Genomic DNA, 18,706 nt, shown 5'->3' on the forward strand with positions numbered 1-18,706 from the left:
TACTTATGCTGACCAAATCTAACCAGTTCCTAACCCTACCAATGCCTAAAATAACCTAACCTAAACCTGTCTAACCTAGCCTAATCTAACCCAACCTATACTCAATTAACGTTAATGCAAAATCGGTTATGTTGAAACGGTAACGCGAGAAAAATTTAGAAAACAAACATTAACAGATTCATGTAATTAAAAGCTTTATTGTCTAACAACCAGCCCGATCTTTAATTATGACGACCGTCTTCCTTTTTGGTCATATACTTGATTGCATTTTACCATGAAATTATGTGTTTTTTAATAAAATGTTATAATATGAAAAAATCTAGGATTGATTTTATGTCTGTCTGTCTCTTTCATTCGCTGTAAAAAAATTTAATTGGCTCCGCCAGCTCTCCCTGTCCTCACTATTATCATTTAACCGTGTTTCAGTTGCGCATCTAGTAGGGTAAAGTGTGGCCGCAACGCGATCAAAATTACGCAATTTGAATAAATGTGGTGACATGGAAACAACTGGCTTCGGGATAATTGCTGACCGCAGTTGTCACCGGTCGGTGGCGAAACTGTAATCAGGATGAAGTAATTTTCACAAGAAATAATAATAATAGAACAAGAATAAAAACTTTTTGTTTTATATTAATTTAAGTGATAAATATTATTTAGAATGATTAGTTTTGTTTTGGGTTAACAATTTTCACCGTATTGGTCGAGGTGAGGCAGGTTATGCAGACATATCAATTTCCCTCCAAAAAATAAATATTTTATTTAAAAAGAAGAAAAAATGAGAAAGGTACCCTGTTAGGAACAACGGTACTGACCACAATTTTCAAAAAAAAAAAATCCATGACCACAAAATCCTGATAACAGTTCATTAAATCGAGGGCATTTGAGAAGAAAAATTGTATGAGGTTTAGAAATGGTGAAGGTGAGGTGAGTAGATTGACTTTTTGTAAATGATGGTGCTACTTACGGATTTGTTGTAAGTTTGTAACCAACTAGAATTTATTGTAAATATCAAATCTGTGAGTAAAACCAACATTTATAAAAAATGTATGAAGTGTCTTGAAAAAAAATAAAGATAGCTCAAGTGGTAGAGCAGCGGCGTATTTAGCCGAAGGTCGTGGGTTCGAATCCTGCTCGTGACACTGACTTTTTTATCTCAACCAATACTTTAAATACATATTAATTAATTGAAAGATATTATTTGGTCAAGCGGACCACGAAAACTAGTGAAAAAATACACTATAGGTATTTTAAACATGCAAAAGGATGTTTTAATGTTAATCTTTTTATGATAAAAAATATATAATAAAACGTGTCGGTACGAAATAAAAACCGAGATACCTCGACCCAAACCCACATATTTTCGACGTATCTCAGACGTGACTTGATCACCTTCTGCATGCATCCGGCATCCCTTGTCGGACAAGATGGCCGTATCTTTTCATTTTATCTCCGCTTTTGTTTCCCCCCAGGTTTTTGAATTGTTCAGGTGAAATTGGAAATTAAAAAAATATATATCCGCACGTGATAAGTGTGGATAACTAATTATCGCTGGTCGTGGTAAGGAAGATTTTTCCGTTTCCTTAATGTTGCGTGGTCCCCCCTCCAAATAAACCCATTGAGTCTGAAATTCTTCCTTAAATATTTATCACGCTGTTTTGTTTTTGTTTTTTTAAAGAATTTTTTATGATATACACAATAGAAAACAAAACGTAAGTAGAAAACAAACACAAAACAAATCCAGTAGTGAGCTTCCTAAAGAACAAATAAACTATGACAAAAAGAAACTACACTTTTTATTTTTAATCTTCTTCGCCATCAAGGGTGAAACGCTGCTGAGGGATTTAGACAATGTCGAGGATTCAAGAGATGTATAGTAAAGATTTAGTCCTAAGATGAAAGGTTAGAGTGGACTTCAAAAATGTTGAGGTTATTGTACATGTGGATCTTTACTATGAAATTCCCAGCTCCATTATTCGAAATGCCCTCCATGGTACATCAACGACAACCACCAGTTTCCACTCAAGTCAAATACCTGGGATCTCGACAGCAGACTGACGTGGAATCCCCCACAAGACTTAAAAAACAGCAACTTTGACAATTAAGACAAAGCTAACAGTGTACAAGACCTTACTAAGACCAATATGGACATGCGGAATACTGTGGGGTACTGCCAAGCCTTTCAATATCCAGCGCATCCAGTCATTCCAATCGAAAGTCCTTAGACAAATTGTCAAAGCACCTTATTATGTCACTAACCTAACTATCCATAAAGACCTCAATTCCTTTTGTCGACGAACTAATCCAGTCCAGATTCCAAACCTTCCACACCATCCTAACCATATTGCTCGAGATCTCTCCACTCATTCCCATCCTGACAACCCACCACATCGCCTGAACCAACCTTGGCCTCGGGAACTCCTTGACCCTTATCATACACACTGAATGCCAGCAATGACTGTCTCCTCAAATCATCTGTTCTACCGGTGCAGTTCTGACATAAGTACTAGTGTTGTGCTGTGTGATACATTAATCATGTGTACATATTTGTATTCCGGCCTCACGGGGTAACGGCGGATCGGACGGCAGGGTATAAGCGTAGTGGACGCTATGATTATGCTGAAAAATTCCTCGAATGCGTGAGTAGTAGCGGATGGGAACGGGTAGTGAATCGGTTGCTCCTACTCGAGTATGCTTTGTACGTAGGTATAGGCTGAGCTCGATTGGAGGCTTTTACCGTAGGCGGTCTCCTCTAGGGGGTGGTTAGCAATTCCACTTTAAAGAAAACCGCGGCGGAGCGGATCTGGTAGTTTCTACGCTAGAGAAGCCCCAATACTCTGGGAGATAGAGTGGCCTTCTCTATCTAGAGAGTGCGCAGGAGACCAGGCTGATGTATTTCGGCTTAGGTAGCCCTTTGCGCGCGGCATACGGTCTGATGCTCAATGCAGACCCGACCACTCGGAGTGGGCAAGCGGGGAGCGAGGTTGTCTTGGGCCTTCGGGGCTGAGCTGCCTCTACACCAATGCTGCGGCAGTAACACCATTCTGTCGTATGTGGAGGTGCGTCAGCTCTCATCTTGAGAATCAAAACGTCCGATAATGGCGAATAGGTTAGGTGCGGACGTTAAAGATCCTCATTGCTCTTTTAAGGACGACCGAGTATACGGGAAAGCATGTACATATTTGTATAGTGTACTACCATGTATAGGTAACGAATCAATTTATTTAAAAAATTGCGAAAAATAGTGTATTGGTTATTTATATTGACTTAAAAGCGCAATTTTCTTCTCTTAACTGACGCAGGACAACTGGCTAGGATGCAAATTGAATGATTGATGTCTGATGCTATATGGCACATCAACGTCGAAGGTCGAAATATCGCATGTCACTGGGCAAACATTGCTTCTTGATCAATCATAGAACGTCATTCTAAAACAAAGACCATATCTTTCATCCATCTATCGTCCCTTGTGCCTGTTTGATTGTACACAATTTTTTTCCCATAAAGGCTAAACGATTTCTTAAAAAGATTTTTTGCAACTTCATGTATTGACATTTCAAGGGTACTTTCACTCGTTAGCTCTATTCAAGAGAGTCAGTATGCCTTCTCCCGCCGTGCGACTCAATGCGTGAGCGCTTCCTCAATTCTTTTCACTTCCTTGTCTCGGAACAAATATTTGCTCTGGTTTTCGACTCTGGGATGAATATATTCGCGGGATCGTAAATCGGAATTGAACAGAGGAGGTAAGTTGTAAAAGGTGTTCACGATCGGCCTGGTTTTCTACGAAAATCTAATAAATCGGCACGGTGTGCGTGACTCCTGTATGCACTCTTTGCAAGGTTGTCCTTTACGCTCTGGCACGATGTACGCCGAAACTTGAAAGTTTCGTAACTCTTTACAAATCGACCGCTCACGCGTCTTTAAAAGGTGTTATAATTTTCCATGCGTGCTTATCCAACCACGGTGTTCTTTTATCAGAAAGTCTTTGAGACCAATGAACTCGTTCGTTTCGACTAGCTCTTTATGCTAAAGTTCATTTATTCTTGAATTTATTGTAAAAAACAAAACCAACCTCGAGTAATAGATTTTGCGTTACCGAGCAGAAAATGTTGGGTGAGGGATGGTTAGGTTATACTGTCAAAGTATGGAAGGGTCAGGGAAGGCAAAAAGGGTTAGGGCTGGTTAGGTTAGGTAGGATTACGGTTGGGGACGGGTGAGTTTTTGAGAGTCTCGGGCCAATAAAGAGTCATTTTTAGCAGCATAATAATTTGGGTTAAGTTAGGAAGGATTGGTATTAAAGACGGCTTCAGTTAGGTTAAGTAGAGTTATGGTTATAAGTTGAGTTTGATTAGTAGGGGTTAAGTCGGGATAGAAATAGGGTTATGCAAGGGTATATTACGGTAAGTTTAGATTAGTAGGTTTAAGGTATAGGGATAGGTTAGGGGATAGGTTCTAACAACATTTTGGTGTTATGAATGGTTCGGGTTAGAGATGGGCTAGGCTCGGTAGGTTTAAGTCAAGTTGGGGTTAGAGACAGAGAAGGGGTTATTTAGGGTTAATGTAACAAGAGATAGAATTAGATTAAGTAGTTTAGAGATAGGGAAGGAGTAAAATTACGGCTGGTTAGGTTGACGAGGGTTAGGGTTGTAGGCGGGTTAGATAAGGTAGGTTTGTGGTTGAGGTTAGAAACAATTTAGATTAGGTAGGGTTATATTTACGATTAGAGCTAGGTATGGTTAGGGTTTGGATTGGGGTAAGTTAAGTTAGGATTAGAGACAATTATATTACGCAGGGTTTGAATTAGGTTTGGAGACGGGTTAGATAAAGGAGGTTTATGGTCGAGGTTAGATCCAATTTAGATTAGGTAGGGTTATATTTAGGATTAGAGCTAGGGAGGGTTAATGTTTGGATTGGGGTAATTTAGGTTAGGATTAGAGACAATTATATTACGCAGGGTTTGAATTAGGTTTGGAGACGGGTTAGATAAAGGAGGTTTATGGTCGAGGTTAGATATAATTTAGATTAGGTAGGGTTATATTTAGGAATAGAGCTAAGTAGGGTTAGGGTTTGGATGGGGGTAATTTAGGTTAGGATTAGAGACAATTAGATTACGCAGGGTTTGAATTAGGGTTGGAGACGGGTTAGATAAAGTAGGTTTATAGTTGAGGTTAGAAACAATTTAGATTAGGTGGGGTTATATTTAGGATTAGAGCTAGGTAGGGTTAGGATTTGGATTTGGGTAAGTTAGGTTAGGATTAGAGTACCCTAGTACCCTATTAATTAGGTAAGTAAGGTTAGGATTAGAGACAATTAGATTACGTAGGGTTAGATAGATTAAAAATTATAGACGGGTTGGATAAGGTTAGGTTGATAAGAGTTAGCGTTTACTTTTAGGTAGATTCGTCTTGAAGACATAAAACCGATGATTCAAACGAAAATAATGAAAGAAAAATAGTACTTTAACGCAATAGGGAAAACGTTTAAAATCACTAAATTTATTACCCATTAAACTAAACAACCTCAATACCCAGAATCAATGTTGCCAACAGTGTTACCCCAAACATTGAATGTAGGGAAAAATACCATTATTTGAGAGATATGTATCACTTTATTTAGCTTTATGATGATATAAGTTTGATGATGATATAATGCATCCGGCATTCGTATGTATTTCGTCGGATGGTTCGGAATTTCAGGATTTTTTTTATTTTTGTTTTTTAAGAAACACCCTAGGGGAATAACATTTAGAAAGCCGGCTGTGAAAGAAAACGTCTTAAGGGATCCGCCGTTTATACGATTTGGTTATGATTTACCCAGGAATAAAGAGAAAGTCTGTTTTCATATTTAGATCACGCGCCAATTTCATACTATTACTATTATCATTTTTTTTTTATAACATTGGCGATTTCGATTTTTTCCTTTTTTTTATTTTGTTTTGCTTTGTTTTACGGTTTAACGATTGTAAAGGGAAGTCGGAGACGACTTCCGGACCCGCAACGGTCCATTAGCCGTCTCACGTCTGGAGAACTTGCAAAACGCATCGCATGAAATAAGGGAAATGGTTCACGCTTTCAACCTGGAAGAGATTCCAGCTAATCACCCGCCCTTAAAGGTAATAAATTATCATGAAAAGTCCAGATTCAAAGCGTGATGCTTTTAAAACTTTCAACGTTTCGGTCTTATCTACAAAATAAAAAAGAGAACATTTTATACTCCTTTGGTAGTAGTGAGTGATTTTGACCAAAGAAATCACGATTTAAATTTTTTAAAATTTAATGGCTTTATAATGAGCTTTAAGTAACTTCATAATCAGAAAGGGTTATATTTTATAAATAATATTTTTCAATTAATTAATCTTTTTATGTAAGGTATTGGTTGAAATGAAAAAGTTAGTGTCACGAGCGGGATTCGAACCCACGACCTTCGGCTCAATACGCCGCTGCTCTAGCCACTTGAACTATCGAATATTGGAGATCCCTGGAAAAATTCATCAACTTAGGGGAAATCAAGCTTTGAACCTGATATATCAGTTTTGCCTCCTCACGAAGTTTACGTCTTTAAGTAAAATTTCAATTAATTATTCTTTTTATGTAAGGTATTGTTTGAAATGAAAAAGTTAGTGGCACGAGCGGGATTCGAACCCACGACCTTCACCTCAATACGCCGCTGCTCTAACCACATAAGCTACCTACCTTTCGAATTTTCAACTTTTCAATTTTCAAGCTACTTCATATATCGCTGAGAATCGAATCCTGATTACACATTTGAAAAATGGCAAAAAGGAGGGAAAATTCGAAACGTTGTAGGTTGAGATGGGGAGTTGGTGTCCGAGTGGATCGAAGTCACCTCAAGTGGTTAGAGCAGCGGCGTATTGAGCCGAAGGTCGTGGGTTCGAATCCCGAGCGTGACACTAACTTTTTCATTTCAACAAATACCTTACATAAAAAGATTAATAAATTGAAAGATGTTATTGGTCGATCGGACCACGAAATATAATGGATTCATAAATAATGAAAATAAAAATTATATACTGTCTTTACCTTCCTAACTCATAATCCGTTGCAAAAGGTTAAAGATCAAAACTCCTCTCATCATCATCATGATTAAGGCAAGCGGAAATGTAAAGAAATTTAAGTGATTTTGGACAAAGAAACAATGTTATGGTTTAAAATGTATTAAATATAATGAGATTTGTAATAATCAATAATATTTTATGATCAGACAGGTTTTTATTTTAAAAATAATGGAAATAAAATCCATTTTCTTTCTTTACCTTCTTTACTTGTATTATTTCTGAAAGAAAATTCAATTCGTACACTCGATTCGTCCAAATTTTCTGCATCATTGCATCTCTCCAAAAGTGATTTTTTTTAAGATGTAATTTTTTTTTATATTTTGTTTCTCCAAAATGGAAACTGAAGAAAAACCGAAGAGAAAGCGGAACAAGGATCCTCTCACGGGAGAAGCTCAGAAGGTCCGCTGATTAACTCCTTTCCCAGTGTATTGTAAAAATTAATACAACGTCTCAAAATAGAACATAAAATAAAATTATGCTAATGTTTTTCTAAAAAAAAGAGAGACAATTTATATTTTTTAAAACACTTTTATTAATCATTAATATTTTTCTCACATTACATTACACATTTAAAAATCATTAATAAATAAAATATACTATAATAAAAAATCAATCGTACAGCTATTACTGTTCAACATATAAATAATGTATTTTGCATTAATTGATTATAAAATTATCGAAAAAAATTGACAGAAATTTTCCTTTTTGTATATTGTTTTGTTTGCCTAGTGTATGTGTTTGACTGTGAGTGTTTTCAATTTTAAATATTCCATTTTTTAATTACTTTTGTTTTGCTTCTTATATTCTAAATTTATCTTCTGACTAAGATCTTCTGACTAATTTATTTTTAAAATAAATTGTAGTAATTATTTATTAATTTACTTATCCCTATTGTATATATATAGCTTTCGTTGTAATTTATATTTATTTATAATGACATGTGTTCTGTGTGTTTGGGTCGTGCATGTATGAATGTGTGTTGATTTATTTAAAAAAAAATATAATGATTATCTGCATTTTTTCAATGAAATATGATACATTTGATGCTAACCAGTTTTTGGTTATTTCGGTATATTGTAAAATATCACTTTTTTTTCGAACGTTTTACGTTTATTTCTTTTTTCTTTGAATAACTTACATTTACTCTATGAAATAGCATGTTCTACTCGAGCCTAATGGCAATATATGCACTATTATCTTTATTTGTTTCCATTAAATGGATTATATACAATTTCTCGATGAAATACACGGCGCTACGGTCGCCTTATGAGAGATTGTGCCTATGTTTTATTTTTGTTCATTATTTTGTATTTTATCATTGGAATATTGGATTCGAAATATGCCTAAAATGAGTAAGTATTAGTTTTTTATATCACAATTGCTTCTTTTCATTATTTCTCAATGAAATACAAGGCGCTACAGTCGCCTAATGAGAGATTATGCCTGTTTTATTTTTATTGATTACTTTACATTCTATCACTGGAATATTGGATTTAAAATATGCCTAAAATGAGTAAGTATTAGTTTTTTATATCACAATTGCTTCTTTTAATTATTTCTCACTGGTATACAAGGCGCTACGGTCGCCTAATGAGAGATTATGCCTAGGTTTTATTTTTATTCGTTTTTTTACATTTTATCGCCGTAATATTTCATTCAAAATATGCCTAAAATGAGTAAGTATTAGTCCTTAATTGGTTTTCATTCCGTAATTCGTTATTTTCTCAATGAAATATCGGACGCCGCAATGTCCAAAGTTAGTTTTTGGGCTCGTATCTACTTTTTGATGGTAGTAGTTTCATTTATTTTCTTCTTATTTTTTTTTTTATTATAATTTCTCAATGAAATTACAAGGCCCGACTGTCGAGTAATTTGATTTTTTATTTGTGTTTAATTAATCAGTTTTTCTTTTTTTTTTAATCTGAACCAATATATAACTTGTATACTTCTTTATTTATCTATTAAAACTGTTTTTATAATTCAAAATTAAATGACTAGTATGTGTGTTGATTTAAAAATTTATTTGATGTTTCATGTAAATTTTGGCAAAGCATGTTTGCCTTTTTTTTTAATTAAATAATTTCAATTTTTCAAAAATTACTTGTGTGTGTGTTTATTGGGTAGTATTCATTCCAATTTAAATTTGTTTAAAGTTGTTAACTTCAATATAGCATGAATCCCTTTGTTTTGAAATAAAAGCATTCTATAATTTTATAATCGTATTCACTTTTTTTTTTAAATAATAAAATACATGAAAGACTTGCCTTCGCTTAAGATGGGTTTATAAATAAGTTAATCTATTGTAAAATACACAATTTATATCCTAAATCAAAATTAACAATTCTTAATTATATACATGATTTTTTTTTAAATTGATCAATAACTTTTTTTAAAATATGATATAAGATGAGATCAATGAACTGAGGCTTGCCTGGAAAGGATTATTATATAATAATCATTACCTTGCAGCCATACTTGCTAATATAATACATTCTAGAAGAATGTCTCTTAAATATAAAAAGCCTAATAAAATAGTAACAATAACAAATATTAATAACATTAGTAGCAACAAAACAAATTGATAACAACAACAATATATTATTTAACATTTGGGAGGAAAATTTACTGAAAGTACGCACCACAGTTTTCGCATTTTTTGTACCTCCCACAAGAAAATGGGTAACAGCAGAAGCAGAAAAGCGTTGCGTATGAGTACTCCTCTTTTAACAACCCAATCTGGAAAAAAATCGTAATTTGAGGTTTGTTATTGCAGGTTTTTTTTTTCTTTTGTCTCTACGCACTTTACATGCTGGACACATCCCAGGTCTGACTTCATTCTCCCCTGAAGACACAGCACCATAAGACGGTGGAGGCATTTTCGGCATCACGCATGGAACGTAGCCTGGAGGGCCTTCCGGGATCGATGTCCTCTGATAACGACCGACTTGAACGACAACAAAATCCAAAGTTAGAATAAATTTTTAAATACATTTGAAACAAAAATTATCCTAGATGACATTGGTAATTTTTGGTTAAAACTCACTACACACCGTCAATATTTCTATATCACATAAGCTATTAAAACATCCATTGTTAAAAATGTACAAAATAATTGTTTTATTACCTGGTATTCTATCTTCAAGAGGAGGTGAGTTAAAATATTTGTTATTGTATCTTAAAAAAGGATTTCGGTTGAAACCAAAGTTCTTCTTTGCTTCTGAGGATCAAAAAACATTAATTATATTACTCATACTTTTCAAAAATTTAATATAATAAAAAATTTTCTTTTGAGATTTCTTTATTTAGTCTGCATGCTGATGAACCTGTTATGGATTTCTTCAAGCACATTCTATCAAATTTAAGTGTTCTTTCATCTCACCTCACAATAACCCACCATTTATTTTTCATTTGTGCGTTTTATTTATTTTGATGCAGCCCCTTGGTGCTCATCATATTGTCAGCCATTTTTATTTTATCCAATATTTGGGCATTTACTTCAATATGCTCTCATTTTTAATTATTATTATTATAATTTATTTTATTCTTTTACCCTACTGGCTTTTTTATTGATATAATAAGAGGTTAATTATAATAAATGTCTATAATATCAAAGGTTAAATCTTACTGACTTGCGGGTTATACTTTTGATGAGATAAGAGCCCATAAATTTTATTTAAGCTTAACATAAAAATATTTTTATATTTTATTTATTTATTTTTTTGGAAGTTAGCCATCATGACACAGAGCCCATTGTTTAACTTTTTTTTTTTTTTAATGAGAAGTTGGAGTCATTTATTACCTGGTATTTTAATTGGTGAATGTTGAGCTGAGTAACCCTGTCGTTTATAATTTGATTTGATTATAACAATCGGCTGCGGTTCTGTTGAAGGAATAAACAACGTATTACAAAAATTAAAAATTGTCATAAATTAACGAAATTAATTACAACAATATTTTGTTCAACTATGTTATGCATGCAAGAACTTTTTAAAAACATTTTTTACCCAAGTTCCTCGTACTGCAGTTGCATCAAATTTAATTCAAGTTTAAATAGTTCCAAGAATTTTCAACATTAATCGCCCGGTCAAGCCCATTTAAATAATTTTTTATTTAATGCTTTTTTTAATATATTTATTATTGATAGAGCTATCAGGTGGTAAATATCAAAAAGAGATTGTCTTACTTACCCTCAACATAGCCTTTGCTAGGTGGATTTAAAAATCTCTCCAAAATTGAACGGTTCCTGGCCCAGTCATTACTCACTTCTGTGAAAAGAAAGAAAAAGTAACATCGCATATTTATATTAAAATTTAATTTCTTTATACCTGATCTGCTATTTTCTGAGGGAGGTGAAGTACTAGTTTGGTCGTCATTTGACTCCTTGCTCGAATCCGATTTCAATTGTGGCACGTCTGCACATAAAAAGTGAACTTTTAAAAAAATAAGCGACATTTTAAGCATTATATGTTTTTCTCTTATATTTTAACATACAAAGAAAAAACAATAGTCAAGTTCAATATTTTTTTTAAATATTCTATTGTTTCTAGTTTTCTCTTACCTCTATTTGCATTTTCAAAAATATTTTCCAGAAGAGACGCGTTGTATTGGCTGTCGTTGTACGGCTCCATAGTGGAATTGCTCCTCGTCAAAACCGGTTGTACATCTGATCAGAAAAGATTCATAAACTAATCTAATTGCTAATATAAATTATTACAAGTAATTAAGGTTTTTAGTTGAGATGAAAAAAAGTTAATGGCACGAGCAGGATTCGAACCCACGATCTTCGGCTAGATATGCGATACCTCACGATGTCATGATAGCTTAAGTGGTAGAGCAGCGGCGTATCTAGCCGAAGATCATGGGTTCGAATCCCGCTGCAGCGGCGTATCTAGCCGAAGATCGTGGGTTCGAATCCAGCTCGTGCCATTAACTTTTTTTCATCTCAACTAAAAACCTTAATTAATTGTAATGTATTAATTGGTCAAGCAGACCACGAAATTAGTGAATTTAATATAAATTATGGTAAATTTCATAAACTTTTAAACTAATGTTATATTTTAAAAACATTGATGCAAATATTTTATTTTCAATCTCTTTCTCTCACTCTCTATCTCTCTCTCTCTCTCTCTCACTCTCTTTCTCTCCTTGCTCCTATTTATTCACTTTCATTCTCTCTATCTCTTTCTCATCTTTCTATCGTCCTTATTCTTTCATACTCAATAGTTTTTCTCTCTATTATACTCCCTTTCTTCTTGTTTTCTACATCTAATCCCTCTGTTTCTCTCAGTATTTGCTCTTTTTCTTTCTATCTGGTTATACTCCACCTCCCTTTCATTCTCTAAATATCTATCTTTTTGTTCACTTTTTCTCTTATCTCCCTCCTGTCAACATATCTAACTCACTCTCTTGCATTTCCTCTTACTTACTTATATTCGCATTTTCATTAAAATTATCTGTAGGAGACGAATTAGCATGTGTTTCATTTTTTGACTCCCTGGTTGCATGTCCACTTCCTCCTTTGGGCTGGGATTCTGTGGAGAAAATGCCCATTAACTCAAGTTCAACTTGCATAAAAGATAAAAAGTTTATATTTATTTTTGTATTGTTAACAATGCTTGAGATGATTGGTTTTACAGCTTTTTTTAAGTTCAAAAATAATACTGAGACGATTCATCACTAGTGCCATTTTTCCTGCAAAACTAACCAAACACCTCGGTGCCTCTACTCACATACTCCTTTTTGTATGATACTTGCCTTGCCAAAGTGGTTGTACTGTCTAATTCTCAATTTTGGAAAATATTGTAAACCAGGTGTATTGACATTCTCAAAAGCAGTGGATTAAGTTTTAATAATTTCTCAGTGTTTGCTATTGTCAATATTGAAATTTGCTGTATTGTACTTCAATGACATACCATCTTACTGACCATCAACAATATTTGGATATTGTCTAACCATCCCAAAATTCTGGAGAGAAATAAAATAAAAATGAAATAACTATAATGGTACTTGACAAAATGAAAGGAACTCAAATTTGACAAACCATTCCAAGAGATCTTTGGAAAAAAAGGAAATCCCAAAGTTCAAGAAGGGGTGAAGATGGTAAGTAGGTGTAAAGGATAAAGAAGCTACACTAGCAAAACCTTTCCCCCCCCTCAAAGCTCCATGCAATTCAACTTTCTGTCCAGTGCACAGGAGTGTTCCATGGAGATGGAAAAATGGCTTGCAAAAGAAAAAGTCAAGCACTGGATGAATGCACCAGGTATGAGGCAGGCTAAGAGATACATAAATCTCTCAAAAAGAAAAGCAAAGAAACTCTTTTCTTTATGTAGGCAAGATTTGATGGAAATTATGCCCTCTACCACCTAAAGAAGAGGTCAAGCCGGGGCAGAATCGTACCAACTCTACCAAGGGAAAATGGCCCAGACAGCTTAAAGCTGTCAACACATACTTAACAATGATGGAGAAAGAAGCTTAAATAATTACCTCACCTAGATTTCCACAATTGTTTCCTGTGATTTTGAATACTAAAAAATGAACTTTTTCTATTTTGAGATTTTACTGTGAAGTCTGAGGGGTGTAATTTGGTCATTACCGGCCATTTTGCTCTATCTACATTCATTCTGTTTGCCTGTCAATACAGCAAGGATTGGCAGAACAAAATGATCATTAATGACCTAACTTTTATAGTGTCTATTAGATAATTTAAACTTTTAGGTTATATTTTTAAAAAGAATGAGAGTTGTACTTTCTTTAAAAGTTAATTCATTATAAGTTTATTTATTATCTTTTGTTTCAGTTTTTACATATTTTTTGAAATTACATATAGTGTTGATAGGTGTCCCCTCAATAGAGTCTAAACCACAGGAGGATCATCCTAACCCGACTAAGAATCGGCCATACACGATTGACCCAAAAAAACTTAAGTGTCCGGCATGCAGAAAGAGGTTGCTCAATGAGTCACACTTAATGGAAGAGTGTAATAGCTCAATATAAAGAGCGAGTAGGAATGTCACCAGAAACAAAAATTGTGCTCGACTACGACGACCAAACAAATCCTTGGATCCAGCTATTCAGATTTTTGGAAGAAACTTAGGTATTTCTGTATATGTAGATTTTAACAAGTATGATGATAGATTTATTCTGTGTTGTTTCATAAGAATATATTTATAATATTTATAAGTGTGAATGTGTTGTACAAGAGTGTCATTCGTAGAACATTAAGTAATCCATTTCCTCTCAATTAGATGGGTTATTAATAAGTGTAAAAGGTAATGGAGGAATATCAAATCCACCGCTCTGCTTAAGCTGTCTGAAAATAAAAAGCATGCGTATAAGAATGAGTGTTACAGTTAAAAGTGCATTCATTAAGGGCAGAAATTTTTGTTGACAGCCTTAGGAGCACTTCAACGATGATAGGGATGTCAGATTGCCACAAAACACCAGAGTTTCACTCGCAGCTAATTGTGAGAAGCCATAGGTTAGATTCTGTACATGTATATGTGTGCACATATGTGTAAAATTGAGCCTATATTCAATCAATCAATCCGGGCACATATTTTTATTTGTATTTCACATAAAATTACATCTGGTTACTTCCTTTTGGAGTCATTTTCATTGGAGGCGATTCCAATGACTGTCAAAAGATCATGTTCTTGACTTCAGAAATCTTATGTAATACATGACTTAATTGTTGTTTTTATAAATGTACAGCATAATTAATACAAGATTTTAAAGAAGAAATATTTATTTAATAAGATTATGAATCTACCACTTGAGGTTATGCCTGATTTAATAAGTGTAATGTTTTATTGAAATATATTTAATATTATTCATTAATACAGAATTCAGTTATATCCAGCTTAATTTTCGTATTGTTTTTATTACAGGTAATCTAGCTCTAGTTAAGCATAAAAGCTCTAAAACTTTAAAGGCTTTTTAAAATCTGATTTTTTATAATTTGGACAAGTGCTGCTCTCTTATATTGAGTATGGGCACATTAATGTATGATCATAATTACTGGTTAATTCTCAATTTTTCAACTTAAACAAAAAATTTGATTAATTATTTTCTTTTAAAAAAATATTATTTAAAAATATTTTTTTAAATGAAATTTAGGCTGAATGGTCGGAGGATTTGTGGATAGTCAATTTTCACAGTTCATTTTTATCGAAATGGACATCAATTGAAATTAAAAAATGGTAACTGGCTTTTAGTTTATTATGATGGAATTTTTAATTAATATATAATATAATCGATAATCTAGCTTTAATTGAGCATAAAAGCTTTATAAAACATGAAATATTTTATAATTTGGACAAGTGTTGCTCTCTTACATTGACTATGATCATAATAATATATGAATCATAGTTACCGGTTAATTCTCAATTTTTCAACTTTAACAAAAATTTTGACCAATTATTTTCTTTAAAAAAATAATATTTAAAAATATCATTTTTTTATAATAAATTTAGGATGAATGGTCGGAGGATTTTGTGGATAGTCAATTTTCTCCTGTAATTCTTAATTTTCGCAGTTCTTTTTACGGAAATGGACATCAATTGAAATTATAAAATGGCAACTGGATTTAAGTTGATTATGATGAAATTTTTATACCTCGTGTTGTATTATTTGTATCGTGAGAATTTAAGCCTCCTTCGTCTCCTTCCGTCTCCATGGCCGACAGAAAATTGTCCCAGAGGGCCTGGCCCTAATCTGCGTCGAGAAAAATATTTACAGTCCCAAGGAAACATGCCGAATTTGAGGATTATACGACAAGAACATCGGCCTTTCCCGGCGGGCCGGTGAGACGGCGATAAAATTCTCGAGAAAGATTATTCAAAACAAATAATCAACGCGCAAATTGTACGTGGTGAATTTGGTTTTAAGCGTTTGACAATGTTGAGAATTGAAATGGATTTTAGCTTAGATTTTATTCATTTTTCAACTTTTAAAAACGAAAAATCTTTTATTATTGACAGGACAAATTTTTCAACATGGAATCATATTAGAAAAAAATGCCTTCTTTCCATTACGGTGTAAACTTAATTAGTTTGGTCATCTGATCACCCTCTCCGTCACCCACTTTCTCTCCTCTCACTCTCTCTCTCTTTCACTATTTCCTTCTCTTACTACCTTCTTTATTCTTTCATCCTCCATTTCCTCTCCTCGTACTCTCTCTTACAGTTTTTTTCGTATTTCCCTCAGTCAGTTCTCTCTCACTCTCTCTCACACTCTCTCTCTCTCTCCCTCACCCTCTCTCTCTTTCTCTTTCTCTCTCCCCCTCCCTCCCCATCTTTCTCTTTCTTTATCATTTTTTCATTCTTTCAACATGGAATCATATAAGAAAGAATGTCGCTTTTTACCGATCATGTTTATTGTTATGTTACCGATTATTGTTTTGGTCACCTGAAGGGCCTTAAATTTTCATTAGGATGTCAGTCAAACGAAGCTACTGGTTAGAATATATAGTCACAAATATTTACGGTTCTTTTATTATTGAAAAAATTACTCGAATCGTTTAAGTGCAAACAAAGCCGTTGAAAGTCTGTAACGACAACCTTGGCAGATCCAATAACGAAATTTTCCAGGTATCACCGTCATCCTAAAATATACAATTCTCTCTCTCTCTCTCTCTCTCTCTCTCTCTCTCTCTCTCTCTCTCTCCCTTTCTCTCTCTCTCTCTTTCTTTCTCTCTTTCACTCTTTCTCTTTCTCTCTCTTTTTCTTTCTTTTTCCCTCTCTCTCTTTTCTTTTTCTCTCTCTCTTTCTTTCTCTCTTTCACTCTTNTCATTTGCGACTGATTTTTCGTATTTGTGTACTTGTGCTCTGGGACAAACCGTCGCCTGTTCCTAATACTTAAGCAAATATGAAGTTCCTGTACTTTTTCCCTTCGTCTCTTACTTCCATGAGAAAATTACTTCAAGGCGAGGACACGGGGCCTTTCTAACTAACCTCCCCACCATTGAACTCCAATCGGAACTTTTCCTCCCTCGATTAGTACTCGAATTTCGATTTTTTTTTTTTAAATCTATCAACAAGAAACTGATCTTGAATAAAGCGTGATGCCGCGTTAGATCATTCAAATAGAAAATGTAAAAAGATCGAGTCGGTTTTTCAATTTTTCACTGTCTCAAGCCGGCCTTTCCGCGTTCTTTTGTCACGAACGTTTCCGAGTATGCGACACCGTTTTTTCGCACTGGGGAAAAACTCGTGACTCAGGGCAAATAAAACTGAATTTATTTCTTGTGATAAAAGTACCGATGACACAATGGGAATACTATTTATCAGTCCTAAGCTGGACCTTCATGATTCCAATACGATGGCACCTGAATCATGACATCACAACCGCATCTAGGCAATCTTACAGTTTTAACATTTATACTATTCAAGTTTTGTGGACATCCACCAACATGTCCTATACCACATGGTTTGTAGAAGGAAAACATGAGGAAGTCAATATTTCGACTTTCGCGAAGGTTTTCCTGTATTAGCAATTTGTTTTAACCTCTAATTCGACCAGGTTGAACCATGAAACTTTAAGGATTACATCTAGGCTAGTTATAACCCGTGTCGACGAAATGCTAATCTAGTAAACAATAAACATCAATCATGGTTAGGTAATAACTGCTTAAATACTGGGTAGCTGGAAGCACGACGAAGTTTTAAAATTCGTTGAGGTTGTGAAGGTTAACTTCAATGTACGACACACCACCTACACTACAAGTCGCAAACTGCGAGACTCTCTGAGTATGTTGACATGTTAAAAAAAATTAAAAACAGGACACAGTTTGCTCCCTTAGCCCATCTTGCAACAAATTCAAAACTCCTCGTCGTCTTTTGATCCACGTCTCACTGAGCTTTCCTTTTTTGCTTCTAATTTGCAGCAGTTGGAGAAATCAGCCCCAACCATCACAGATCTCGCAGAAAATATTAATGCCTTTTTCAGATTCATTTAAAAAAAAGCGGGTGAGAAGGGAGAAAAGTAGGAAATAAGGACATGTGTAAGTCACGTGTTGCCTATGAATTGACGATATAATTCTTGATTTTTCTCCACGAGCAGTGGCTTTTATACATTTTAGTCTATCGGTTTACTACAGTTTTTAATAAAACAATGATTGCAGTCGCATTTTCTTCGATTTTTGTGAATTGTGTTCTTGTATTGGTAATTTCGATTTAACCTCTAATTCGACAGAAAAGAATAAAAAAAACAGCACGAGTTCCGGATAGCAGGTGGACCGTGAAACTCAAATGATTTTTTTCTAGGACTTTAGACCAATTTACACCATTGCGGTCGGTTGAAATAGACCGATACTTCCGATAGTAAATCGTATCATGATTATGGTTATGGTTATCAGGGAGACATTCGCATAGAAGACGCATAAACTACTTTAATTCGGTAGAAACATTTTTACAAAAACAAGGGTTTCAGATAGCCAAGGTCCGTATTGTCATTAAAAGCCGATAATAAACATAATTGGCATCCGTCAATATTTAATTTATATATAAATATAAATCGCATTATCAGAATGTTATCGTTGTTTCCAAACCCCCCGCATTGTTGTTGTTCAAAATAGGTGAAGGATCTTCAATTGTCTTGACGGATAGCGATCTTAAGAGAATTCTCCCCCTCGTCGGT

At 34.2% G+C, this 18,706-nt stretch overlaps 1 protein-coding gene across 1 annotated transcript; it reads right to left on the minus strand.

The window, feature by feature from the left end:
- Positions 1–9,278: 9,278 nt before the first annotated feature.
- Positions 9,279–15,795, minus strand: LOC106666051. Its single transcript, XM_024227743.1, has 9 exons — positions 15,686–15,795; positions 12,499–12,603; positions 11,631–11,735; positions 11,398–11,484; positions 11,260–11,337; positions 10,872–10,952; positions 10,197–10,289; positions 9,874–10,016; positions 9,279–9,808 (listed from the first exon to the last, which is right to left on the minus strand). The coding sequence occupies exons 1-9, from the start codon at positions 15,744–15,746 to the stop codon at positions 9,695–9,697; spliced, it is 867 nt and encodes a 288-aa protein (XP_024083511.1). The 5' UTR covers positions 15,747–15,795; the 3' UTR covers positions 9,279–9,694.
- Between the last annotated feature and the right edge of the window lie 2,911 nt (positions 15,796–18,706).

The sequence above is a fragment of the Cimex lectularius genome, unplaced genomic scaffold (genome assembly GCF_000648675.2).
Source record: "Cimex lectularius strain Harlan isolate CLEC.00 unplaced genomic scaffold, Clec_2.1 scaffold109, whole genome shotgun sequence".
Lineage (NCBI taxonomy): Eukaryota > Metazoa > Arthropoda > Insecta > Hemiptera > Cimicidae > Cimex > Cimex lectularius.